Raw genomic sequence first — 12,993 nt, 5'->3', positions numbered from 1 at the left:
TATATACCAGCAGCACAGATGTTTTGCGGCCCCACTGCAAAATTGCTAGTCAAATATCATCTATATGACAAGGCAAAAGGCTGTTTTTAAGGTCCTACTGCAAAAAAGCTAGTCAAAGATCCTCTATATGGCAAGGAAAATGCTGTTTTTAAGGTCCTACTGAAAAATAAGTTAATCAGAGATCCTCTATATAATAGGAGAAATCTAAACATTGTATTGGCTTTTAAAAATTAAATATATTGCCCCGCATCCTTTCATTTTTCAACTTTTGGGGGGAATTTATTGCATATTTGGGATTTTTGCCATAAAAACAGCCTTTTCTTTATATATATAAAAAAGGGTGATAAATTAAAAAATAGACATAAAAAATAAAACTATTGTATTGGTTTTGAAAATTAAAAATATTCAAATAAGACCCTGCATGTTTTAATTTTTCAGTGTGTGGCCTTCAGAAAAAAGTATAGACAAGCCGTCTTTTAAAGTATAAACAAACAAAAGTATATATATATAAAAAAAAACATTACGCTTGAGCATTACCCGGAAGTACGGCCTCCTTCACGTCCCTCGCAGCTGCTCTGACCAATAGCGAGTCACTCCCGATTGACTGACGTGTCCTCCGACCAATCGGCGCTCGTGTTTGGCCTCCCCGGCAGTGGTGCGCGTCGAGCTGATTTGCAACCCGCCGAAGCAACAGCAGAGAAGAAGGGAAAATGTCGCTTGGCTCGACGAGGACCGTTCTAGGATCAGTGTGACCGCGCAGCGACTCGGTGAGTGGAAACCGCCGTCACTAGTTGCTTCGTCGACGCCGCCGACGCCGGTTCGTGTTGCGGGGCCCGACCCCGGAGCGACGCACGCTTCTCTGAAAAAAACGTTTTCACTTCGAACCGCGGTACAAAACTAGCAAGACAACGGCGGCCATTTTGATTGGAACGTGAAAACGTTGCAATGTTTCATTTCGGTTGGTTAAAAAAAACAAAAAAAAACAGCGAAGTAACTTCCACTTTGTGTTTTTTTTTTTTAATAATTAAAAAAAAAAGTAAAATAACCCTTAAGTGACCCCTGATTGAAAGAAAACCTTTATTTGAGTTTTTTACTTTTCTTACTTGTAGAACCAGTGTAGTGACGTCATCACATCGCATTTAAAAATTGTAATATGTGATCATGCAACATGATATTCCAATCATTTTTTAATCATCAAGAGTAAATATTTACAGAGTAAATTAATGTAATAATTACATATAATAATAGGAAAGACTTAACTTCTCTCACGCTCCCTTTGGGGACATCATTTCTTTCTCATGCCCCCATTGGAGGCATTTTTTTCTCACGCCCCCCTTGGAGACATCTCTTTTTTCCCCTCATGTGCCCTTTCAAGACAATCTTTTTCTCACTCACCCCATTGTAAACATCATTTTCTCTCACGCTCCCTTTGGGGACATAATTTCTTTCTCATGCCGCCCCCCCTTGGAGACATCTATTTTTTCTCACGTGCCCTTTTGAGACAATTTTTTTTCTCATGCACCACATTGTAAACATAATTTTCTCTCACGCTCCCTTTTGGGACATAATTTCTTTCTCATGCCCCCCTTTGGAGGCATTTTTTTCTCACGCCCCACTTGGAGACATACTTTTTTCTCCTGCCCTTCCCCTTGGAGTCAATTTTTATTTTCACGCCCCCCCTTGGAGACATAATTTTTTTTCTCACGTGCCCTTTTAAGACGTACTTTTTTCTCCCGTACACCATTGTAGACATAATTTTCTCTCACACTCCCTTTGGGGACATCATTTCTTTCTCACGCCCCACCCCCTTGGAGGCATTTTTTTCTCACGCCCCCCCTTGGAGACATCTTTTTTTTGTCACGTGCCCTTTCGAGACAATTTTTTTCTCACGCACCCCATTGTAAACATAATTTTCTCTCACGATCCCTTTGGGCACATCATTTCTTTCTCATGCCCCCTTGAAGGCATTTTTTTTCTCACGCCCCCCCTGGAGACATAATTTTTTTTCCTCACGTGCCTTTTCGAGACCATTTTTTCCCATGCACCCTATTGTAAACATAATTTTCTCTCACACTCCCTTTGGGGTCATCATTTCTTTCTCATTCCCCCCTTGGAGGCATTTTTTCTCACGCCCCCCTTGGAGACATAATATTTTTTCTCATGTGCCCTTTCGAGACATAATTTTCTTTCTCACGTACCCCATTGTAGACACAATTTTCTCTCGCACTCCCTTTGGGGACATCATTTCTTTGTCATGCCCCCCCTTTGAGGCATTTTTTCTCACGCCCCCACTTGGATTCCATTTTTATTTTCACGCCCCCCTTAGAGACATAATTTTTTTTCTCACATGCCCTTTCGAGACATAATTTTTTCTCCCGTACCCCATTGTAGACATAATTTTCTCTCACACTCCCTTTGGGGACATAATTTCTTTGTCACGCCCCCCTTTGGAGGCATTTTTTTTCTCACGCTCCCCTTGGAGACATCTTTTTTTGTCACGTGCCCTTTCGAGACAATTTTTTTTCTCACGCACCCCATTGTAAACATAATTTTCTCTCACACTCCCTTTGGGGTCATCATTTCTTTCTCATGCCCCCCCTTGGAGGCATTTTTTTCTCACGCCCCCTTGGAGACATAATATTTTTTCTCATGTGCCCTTTCGAGACATAATTTTCTTTGTCACGTACCCCATTGTAGACACCATTTTCTTTCGCACTCCCTTTGGGGACATCATTTTTTTCTTATGCCCCCCCTTGGAGGCATTTTTTTCTCACGCCCCCCCTTGGAGACATATTTTTTTCTTCTTCCGTGCCCTTTCCAGACAATGTTTTTCTCACGCACCCTATTGTAAACATAATTTGTTTTCACGCCCCCTTTGGGGACATAATTTATTTCTCATGCCACCCCTTGGAGTCCATTTTTATTTTCACGCCCCCCTTAGAGACATAATTTTTTCCCTCACGTGACCTATCGAGACCAATTTTTTCTCACGCACCCCATTGTAAACATAGTTTTCTCTCACATTCCCTTTGGAACATATGACATGGGTACTGATGTTTTTAAAGTTCTACCTTAAAAACGCTGATCAAAGATCCTCTATATGACAGGAGTACAAATGTTTTTTAAAGCCCTACTGCAAAAATGCTAGACAAAGATCCTCTAAATGACAGAGTCACAGATGTTTTTTAAGGTCCCACTGCAAACATGCTAATCAAAGATCTTCTATATGACAGGAGTACAGATGTTTTTAAGGTCCCATTTCAAAAATTCTAATAAAAGATCCTCAATATGACAGGGGCACTTCTGTTTTTAATGTCGTACTACAAAAATGCTAGTCAAAGACCCTCTAAATGACCGAAGCACCGCTGTTTTTAAGGTCCTGCAAAAAAGCTTTTTAAAGATTCTTTACATGACAGGAGAAAGGCTGTTTTTAAGGTCCTCTCGCCAAAAAAAGCTAATTAAAGATCCTCTACATGACAGGAGCACATGTTTTTTCGGTTACACTGCAAAATTGCTGGTCAAAGATCTTCTATATGACAGGAAAAAGGAAGATTTTAAGGTCCTACTGCAAAAAAAGCTATTCAAAGATCATCTATATGACAAGAAACAGGCTGTTTTTAAGGTCATACTGCAAAAAAGCTCGTCAAAGATCCTCTATATAACAGGAGAAAGGCTGTTTTTAAGGTCCTACTGCAAAAAAGCTAGTCAAAAATCCTCTATATGACAGGAAAAAGGCTGTTTTTAAGGTCCTACTGCAAAAAAGCTAGTCAAAGATCCTCTACATGCCAGGAAACATGCTGTTTTTAAGGTCGTTCTGCAAAAAAGCTCGTCAAAGATCCTCTATATGACAGGAAAAAGGCTGTTTTTAAGGTCATACTGCAAAAAAAGCTAGTCAAAGATCCTCTATATGACAGGAAAAAGGCTGTTTTTAAGGCTCTATTGCAAAAAAGTTAATCAGAGATCCTCTATATGACAGGAGAAAGGCTGTTTTTAAGGTCCTACTGCAAAAAAGCTATTCAAAGATCCTCTATATGACAGGAAACAGGCTGTTTTTAAGGTCATACTGCAAAAAAGCTCGTCAAAGATCCTCTATATAACAGGAGGAAGGCTGTTTTTAAGGTCCTACTGCAAAAAAGCTAGTCAAAGATCCTCTATATGACTAGTGAAAGGCTGTTTTTGAAGTCCTACTGCAAAAAAGCTAGTCAAAGATCCTCTATATGACAGGAGAAATGCTGTTTTTAAGGTCCTACTACAAAAAAGCTATTCAAAGATCCTCTATATGTCAGGAAAAAGGCTGTTTTTAAGGCTCTATTGTAAAAAAGTTAATCAGAGATCCTCTATATAACAGGAGAAAGGCTGTTTTTAGGTCCTACTACAAAAAAGCTATTCAAAGATCCTCTATATGACAGGAAACAGGCTGTTTTTAAGGTCATACTGCAAAAAAGCTCGTCAAAGATCCTTTATATAACAGGAGAAAGGCTGTTTTTAAGGTCCTACTGCAAAAAAGATAGTCAAAGATCCTCTATATGACAGGAAAAAGGCTGTTTTTGAAGTCCTACTGCAAAAAAGCTAGTCAAAGATCCTCTATATGACAGGAGAAAGGCTGTTTTTAGGTCCTACTACAAAAAAGCTATTCAAAGATCCTCTATATGACAGGAAACAGGCTGTTTTTAAGGTCATACTGCAAAAAAGCTCGTCAAAGATCCTCTATATAACAGGAGAAAGGCTGTTTTTAAGGTCCTACTGCAAAAAAGCTAGTCAAAGATCCTCGATATGACAGGAAAAAGGCTGTTTTTGAAGTCCTACTGCAAAAAAGCTAGTCAAAGATCCTCTATATGACAGGAGAAAGGCTGTTTTTAGGTCCTACTACAAAAAAAGCTATTCAAAGATCCTCTATATAAAACAGGAAAAAGGCTGTTTTTAAGGTCCTACTGCAAAAAAGCTAGTCAAAGATCCTCTACATGACAGGAAACATGCTGTTTGTAAGGTCGTTCTGCAAAAAAGCTTGTCAAAGATCCTCTATATGACAGGAAAAAGGCTGTTTTTAAAGTCATGCTGCAAAAAAAGCTAGTCAAAGATCCTCTATATGACAGGAGAAATGCTGTTTTTAAGGCTCTATTGCAAAAAAGTTAATCAGAGATCCTCTATATAACAGGAGAAAGGCTGTTTTTATGGTCCTACTGCAAAAAGCTATTCAAAGATCCTCTATATGGCAGGAAAAGGGCTGTTTTTAAGGTCCTACTGCAAAAAAGCTAGTCAAAGATCATCTATATGACAGGAGAATGGCTGTTTTTAAGGTCCTACTACAAAAAAAGGTATTCAAATATCCTCTATATGACAGGAAAAAGGCTGTTCTTATGGTTCTACTGCAAAAAAGTTAAGAGATCCTCGATATGACAGGAAAAGGGCTGTTTTTGAAGTCCTACTGCAAAAAAGCTTGTCAAAGATCCTCTATATGACAGAAAAAAGGCTGTTTTTATGGTTCTACTGCAAAAAAGTTAAGAGATCCTCTATATAAAACAGGAAAAAGACTGTTTTTAAGGTCCTACTGCAAAAAAGCTTGTCGAAGATCCTCTATATGACAGGAAAAAGGCTGTTTTTAAGGTCATACTGCAAAAAAGCTAGTCAAAGATCCTCTATATGACAGGAGAAATGCTGTTTTTAAGGTTCTATTGCAAAAAAGTTAATCAGAGATCCTCTATATAACAGGAGAAAGGCTGTTTTTAAGGTCCTACTGCAAAAAGCTATTTAAAGATCCTCTATATGGCAGGAAAAGGGCTGGTTATAAGGTCCTACTGCAAAAAAGCTAGTCAAAGATCATCTATATGACAGGAGAATGGCTGTTTTTAGGTCCTACTTCAAAAAAGCTATTCAAATATCATCTATATGACAGGAAAAAGGCTGTTCTTATGGTTCTACTGCAAAAAAGTTAAGAGATCCTCGATATGACAGGAAAAGGGCTGTTTTTTAAGTCCTACTGCAAAAAAGCTTGTCAAAGATCCTCTATATTACAGAAAAAAGGCTGTTTTTATGGTTCTACTGCAAAAAAGTTAAGAGATCCTCTATATAAAACAGGAAAAAGACTGTTTTTAAGGTCCTACTGCAAAAAAGCTTGTCAAAGATCCTCTATATGACAGGAAAAAGGCTGTTTTTGAGGTCTGACTGCAAAAAAGCTCGTCAAAGATCCTCTATATGACAGGAAACAGGCTGTTTTTAAGGTCTGACTGCAAAAAAGCTTGTCAAAGATCCTCTATATAACAGGAGAAAGGCTGTTTTTAAGGTCCTACTGCAAAAAAGCTAGTCAAAGATCCTCGATATGACAGGAAAAAGGCTGTTTTTGAAGTCCTACTGCAAAAAAGCTAGTCAAAGATCCTCTATATGACAGGAAAAAGGCTGTTTTTAGGTCCTTCTACAAAAAAGCTATTAAAAAATCCTCTATATAAAACAGGAAAAAGGCTATTTTTAAGGTCCTACTGCAAAAAAGCTAGTCAAAGATCCTCTACATGACAGGAAACATGCTGTTTGTAAGGTCGTTCTGCAAAAAAGCTTGTCAAAGATCCTCTATATGACAGGAAAAAGGCTGTTTTTAAAGTCATGCTGCAAAAAAAGCTAGTCAAAGATCCTCTACATGACAGGAGAAATGCTGTTTTTAAGGTTCTACTACAAAAAAGCTATTCAAAGATCCTCTATATAACAGGAGAAATGCTGTTTTTAAGGCCCTACTGCAAAAAGCTATTCAAAGATCCTCTATATGGCAGGAAAAGGGCTGTTTTTAAGGTCCTACTGCAAAAAAACGAGTCAAAGATCATCTATATGACAGGAGAATGGCTGTGTTTAGGTCCTACCAAAAAAAACCTATTCAAATATCCTCTATATTACAAGAAAAAGGCTGTTTTTGATGTCCTACTGCAAAAAAGCTAGTCAAAGATCCTCTGTTTTGACAACACAAATGTGAGTCACTCCTAAACTTTGAACTGAACATGAGTGCTGGACCTCAGCAAACATCTGGTCTTGTCTCGTAGGAAACATCTCCTGTGGCCAGAGTGATGATGAGCCTCCTAAAAGCGTAAAAAAAGGAAGCTAACTTGACGATGGATCAGTCCACCAGGGTCCTGGGTCTGGATGCTCAGGGCAACATGGTCTTCACGGTGGTGAAGCCGGTCATGGGACTCTTCCAGGTGTCTTCAGACCAAGCTGGGACCGTGATGCAGGACAGCATGGGTCTCCAGAGTCTAGCTGAGAACACGCTGATCCTCCCTCCTCCACAAGACCACGTCCAGCTGGAGACCACCCACGTGGACTTGGACGCCCTCCAGCCTCACCTCCAGCCTCAGATGCAGGTTTCCGCCCCGGTCCAGACCGAGGAAGCGGCCCAGGATCCGGGACCTCCGCAGAACTCCGACTTCTCCACCCAGATGCCCTTTGCAGAGGTGTCCTCCCTGCTGGACCCCAACATGAAGGGCTCCAAGGCTCGTAAGTCAACTCATCCCGCCTCCGTGAGCGTTCTCATCCATGGCCGCCATTTCTCTCAGGCAAACATCTCATCTCCTACGAGGAGATCAAACGTCGCCTGCAGGCCCCGGAGAAGATGTCCCTGCGCTCTCTGGCCGCCTACACCCGAGTGAGCCGGGGGCCGGCCAGCAAGAAGACGCTCTTGGAGTCCCTCAACGTCCTCGGCCTCACGCCCAGCACCACCACCTCCGTGTCCTCCTCCTTCTCCAAACTCACTGAAGGTTAGAACATCTCCTCAAAGTGCCGAACATTTTCACTTCCTATATATTACCAAACAGGCTGTTTTAAGGTCCTACTGCAAAAAAACTAGTCAAAGATCCTCTATATGACAGGAAAAGGGCTGTTTTTAAGGTCCTACTGCAACAAAGCTGGTCAAAGATCCTCCATATGACAGGGAAAAGGCTGATTTTAGGGTCCTGCTGCAAAAAATCTGGTCAAAGATCCTCTAAATTACAGGGAAACGGCTGTTTTTAAGGTTCTACTGCAAACAAGCTAGTCAAAGATCCTCTATATGACAAGGAAAAGCTGTGTTTAGGGTCCTACTGCAAAAAACACATTTTCGGGACCGGTATCGAACGAAACACATTTCGGGACCGGTATCGAAAGAAACACATTTCGGGACCGGTATCGAACGAAACACATTTCAGGACCGGTATCAAAAGAAACACATTTCAGGACCGGTATCGGAAGAAACACATTTTGGGACCGGTATCGAACGAAACACATTTCAGGACCGGTATCGAACGAAACATATTTCGGGACCGGTATCAAAAGAAACACATTTTGGGACCGGTATCGAAAGAAACACATTTCGGGGCCGGTATCGAAACACATTTCGGGACCGGTATCGAAACATATTTCGGGACCGGTATCAAAACACATTTCGGGACCGGTATCGAAACATATTTCGGGACCGGTATCGAACGAAACATATTTCGGGACCGGTATCGAACGAAACACATTCCGGGACCGGTATCGAACGAAACACATTTCAGGACCGGTATCAAAAGAAACACATTTTGGGACCGGTATCGGAAGAAACACATTTCGGGACCGGTATCGGAAGAAACACATTTCGGGACCGGTATCGGAAGAAACACATTTCGGGACCGGTATCGAACGAAACACATTTCGGGACCGGTATCGAACGAAACATATTTCGGGACCGGTATCAAAAGAAACACATTTTGGGACCAGTATCGAAAGAAACACATTTTGGGGCCGGTATCGAAACACATTTCGGGACCGGTATCGAACAAAACACATTTCGGGACCGGTATCGAAACATATTTTGGGACCGGTATCAAACGAAACACATTTCGGGACCGGTATCGAAACACATTTCGGGACCGGTATCGAAACACATTTCGGGACCGGTATCGAACGAAACACATTTCGGGACCGGTATCGAACGAAACACATTTCGGGACCGGTATCGAACGAAACACATTTCGGGACCGGTATCGAACAAAACACATTTCGGGACCGGTATCGAACAAAACACATTTCGGGATCGGTATCGAAACACATTTCGCACCCGGTATCGAACGAAACACATTTTGGGACCGGTATCGAGACACATTTCGGGACCGGTATCGAGACACATTTCGGGACCGGTATCGAGACACATTTCGGGACCGGTATCGAGACACATTTCGGGACCGGTATCGAAAGAAACACATTTCGGGACCGGTATCGAACAAAACACATTTCGGGACCGGTATCGAAACACATTTCGGGACCGGTATCGAACAAAACACATTTCGGGACCGGTATTGAAACATATTTCGGGACCGGTATCGAACGAAACACATTTCGGGACCGGTATCAAACGAAACATATTTCGGGACCGGTATCAAAAGAAACACATTTTGGGACCAGTATCGAAAGAAACACATTTCGGGGCCGGTATCGAAACACATTTCGGGACCGGTATCGAACAAAACACATTTCGGGACCGGTATCGAAACATATTTCGGGACCGGTATCGAACGAAACACATTTCGGGACCGGTATCGAAACACATTTCGGGACCGGTATCGAAACACATTTCGGGACCGGTATCGAACGAAACACATTTCGGGACCGGTATCGAGACACATTTCGGGACCGGTATCGAACGAAACACATTTCGGGACCGGTATCGAAACACATTTCGGGACCGGTATCGAACAAAACACATTTTGGGATCGGTATCGAAACACATTTCGCACCCGGTATCGAACGAAACACATTTCGGGACCGGTATCGAGACACATTTCGGGACCGGTATCGAGACACATTTCGGGACCGGTATCGAGACACATTTCGGGACCGGTATCGAAAGAAACACATTTCGGGACCGGTATCGAACAAAACACATTTCGGGACGGGTATCGAAACACATTTCGGGACCGGTATCGAACAAAACACATTTCGGGACCGGTATCGAAACATATTTCGGGACCGGTATCGAACGAAACACATTTCGGGACCGGTATCGAAACACATTTCGGGACCGGTATCGAAACACATTTCGGGACCGGTATCGAACGAAACACATTTCGGGACCGGTATCGAGACACATTTCGGGACCGGTATCGAACGAAACACATTTCGGGACCGGTATCGAAACACATTTCGGGACCGGTATCGAACAAAACACATTTTGGGATCGGTATCGAAACACATTTCGCACCCGGTATCGAACGAAACACATTTCGGGACCGGTATCGAGACACATTTCGGGACCGGTATCGAAAGAAACACATTTCGGGACCGGTATCGAACAAAACACATTTCGGGACCGGTATCGAAACACATTTCGCGCCCGGAATCGAACGAAACACATTTCGGGACCGGTATCGAACAAAACACATTTCGAGACTGGTATCGAAACACATTTCGGGACCGGTAGCAAAACACATTTCGGGACCAGTATCGATAGAAACACATTTCGGGACCGGTATCGAAACACATTTCGGGACCGTTATCGAAACACATTTCGGGACCGGTATCGAAAGAAACACATTTCGGGACCGGTATCGAACGAAACACATTTCGGGACCGGTATCGAGACACATTTCGGGACCGGTATCAAACGAAGCACCTTTCGGGACCGGTATCGAAACACATTTCGAGACTGGTATCGAAACACATTTCGGGACCGGTATCTATCGAAACACATTTCGGGACCGGTATCGAACGAAACACATTTCGGGACCGGTATCGAACGAAACACATTTCGGGACCGGTATCGAACGAAACACATTTCGGGACCGGTATCGAACAAAACACATTTCGGGACCGGTATCGAAACATATTTCGGGACCGGTATCGAACGAAACATATTTCGGGACCGGTATCGAACGAAACACATTCCGGGACCGGTATCGAACGAAACACATTTCGGGACCGGTATCAAAAGAAACACATTTTGGGACCGGTATCGGAAGAAACACATTTCGGGACCGGTATCGGAAGAAACACATTTCGGGACCGGTATCGAACGAAACACATTTCGGGACCGGTATCGAACAAAACATATTTCGGTACCGGTATCAAAAGAAACACATTTCGGGACCAGTATCGAAAGAAACACATTTCGGGACCGGTATCGGAAGAAACACATTTCGGGACCGGTATCGAACGAAACACATTTCGGGACCGGTATCGAACGAAACACATTTCGGGACCGGTATCGAACGAAACATATTTCGGGACCGGTATCAAAAGAAACACATTTTGGGACCAGTATCGAAAGAAACACATTTCGGGGCCGGTATCGAAACACATTTCGGGGCCGGTATCGAACAAAACACATTTCGGGACCGGTATAGAAACACATTTCGGGACCGGTATCGAAACATATTTCGGGACCGGTATCGAAACACATTTCACACCCGGTATCGAACGAAACACATTTCAGGACCGGTATCGAGACACATTTCGGGACCGGTATCGAACAAAACACATTTTGGGACCGGTATCGAAACACATTTCGCACCCGGTATCGAACGAAACACATTTCAGGACCGGTATCGAGACACATTTCGGGACTGGTATCGAAAGAAACACATTTCGGGACCGGTATCGAGACACATTTTGGGACCGGTATCGAACAAAACAAATTTCGGGACCGGTAGCGAAACACATGTCGGAACCGGTATCGAAACACATTTCGGGACCGGTATCGAACGAAACACATTTCGGGACCGGTATCGAACGAAACACATTTCGGGACCGGTATTGAACGAAACACATTTCGGGACCGGTATCGAACAAAACACATTTTGGGACTGGTATTGAACGAAACACATTTCGGGACCGGTATCGAAACACATTTCGGTACCGGTATCAAAACACTTTTCAGTATCGAAACACATTTCGGTACCGGTATCGAAACACATTTCGGTATCGAAACACATTTCGGTACTGGTATCAAAACACATTTCGGTACCTGTATCGAAACACATTTTGGTATCGGGACAACCCTATATGCAACTATGATATTTGGTACTTGTTGATAATGAGAAATGTGCTGTTGTAGACTTATCACTACATACAGTATGTCTAGCTTGTGTGCTCAGCTGTTGTGTAGCTGCTGGCTCCTAGGATAGCCTACCACATTTGTCTTTTCTAAAGGATTTTGACTAAAACAGAAGAAAAGACCAACCTTGTGTGTTTATTGGAGGACATTTAGTTGTAAGGCAGCTAATATTGCTGATTTTTGACGCAAGCTGATACTGGTTTTTATCGGACTGATATCAACATCACATTTGGATGTTTGGACAGGCGACACCAGAGCTTTGTGCGACGATATGAAGGACTTCTCCCACGACTACATGGACTACAGCAACATGGCCAGGCAGCTCCTCCCCGAGACCAACACCGTCCAACACTGGTCCAAAATCATCGAGACAAAGTACGTGAGCGTCCGTGTTTGAGAGAGACGGACGGGATCAAAAAGTGCTTCCTGTGTGCAGGAACCACCTGGAGGATATGAGAAAGTGCTTCAAGGACCCGGCCAACAGCGGGTCTTTCGACAGCGTGACGCACGGCCTCGGCCTGGGGATGCTGGACGTGGCCCTGGACATGATCGTCACGGCCATCGAGCAGCAGATCCACATCCTGTCGGGCGCCGCCGCCACCGCGGGGACGTCCGACCTCGCCCGGCAGACGCGACGCGCCCGCAGGCGGCAGCGCAAGACGCAGGACAAAGCGTCCCTCGGAGTCAAGGATCAAGGGAGGGTCGTCGCCAAGGCCAAGGGGAGGAGCAGGGCGAAGAAGAAGGTCCGCCAGGACGACGGCCCTGCGGAGGCCGGCCAGGTGGAACCCTGTAGGCCGGACGACATGCAGGACAACTTGATCACTCTGGTTGCCGTGGGATACGAGACTGTTTCTACCGGTCTTGGTGGGTCTAGACCGGCTTGACGTCGCCAGGAAGGACCAAAAAGACATTTGTTTGTAGTAATGTGCACCGTAGCGGGTGTCGCCAGCTTC

The 12,993-nt window shown here is 43.6% G+C and overlaps 1 protein-coding gene across 1 annotated transcript in view; it reads left to right on the top strand.

Moving 5' to 3' along the window:
- The first annotated feature begins 606 nt into the window (after positions 1–606).
- Positions 607–12,993, top strand: part of LOC133577826 (uncharacterized) — a 12,638-nt gene continuing 251 nt past the window's right edge. The window contains exons 1-5 of the mRNA XM_061931876.1: positions 607–767; positions 7,023–7,473; positions 7,533–7,733; positions 12,286–12,415; positions 12,477–12,993. The exon at positions 12,477–12,993 is cut by the window's right edge and continues 251 nt beyond it. Coding sequence (XP_061787860.1) covers positions 7,092–7,473; positions 7,533–7,733; positions 12,286–12,415; positions 12,477–12,924 — 1,161 coding nt within the window. The 5' untranslated portion in view covers positions 607–767; positions 7,023–7,091 and the 3' untranslated portion in view covers positions 12,925–12,993. The remainder of the gene's footprint in view (positions 768–7,022; positions 7,474–7,532; positions 7,734–12,285; positions 12,416–12,476) is intronic.

This window comes from Nerophis lumbriciformis, linkage group LG39 (genome assembly GCF_033978685.3).
Source record: "Nerophis lumbriciformis linkage group LG39, RoL_Nlum_v2.1, whole genome shotgun sequence".
NCBI classification, from domain to species: domain Eukaryota; kingdom Metazoa; phylum Chordata; class Actinopteri; order Syngnathiformes; family Syngnathidae; genus Nerophis; species Nerophis lumbriciformis.
The sequence above is the reverse complement of the archived record's forward strand: the minus strand, read 5'-3'. Positions and strand labels throughout refer to the sequence as shown.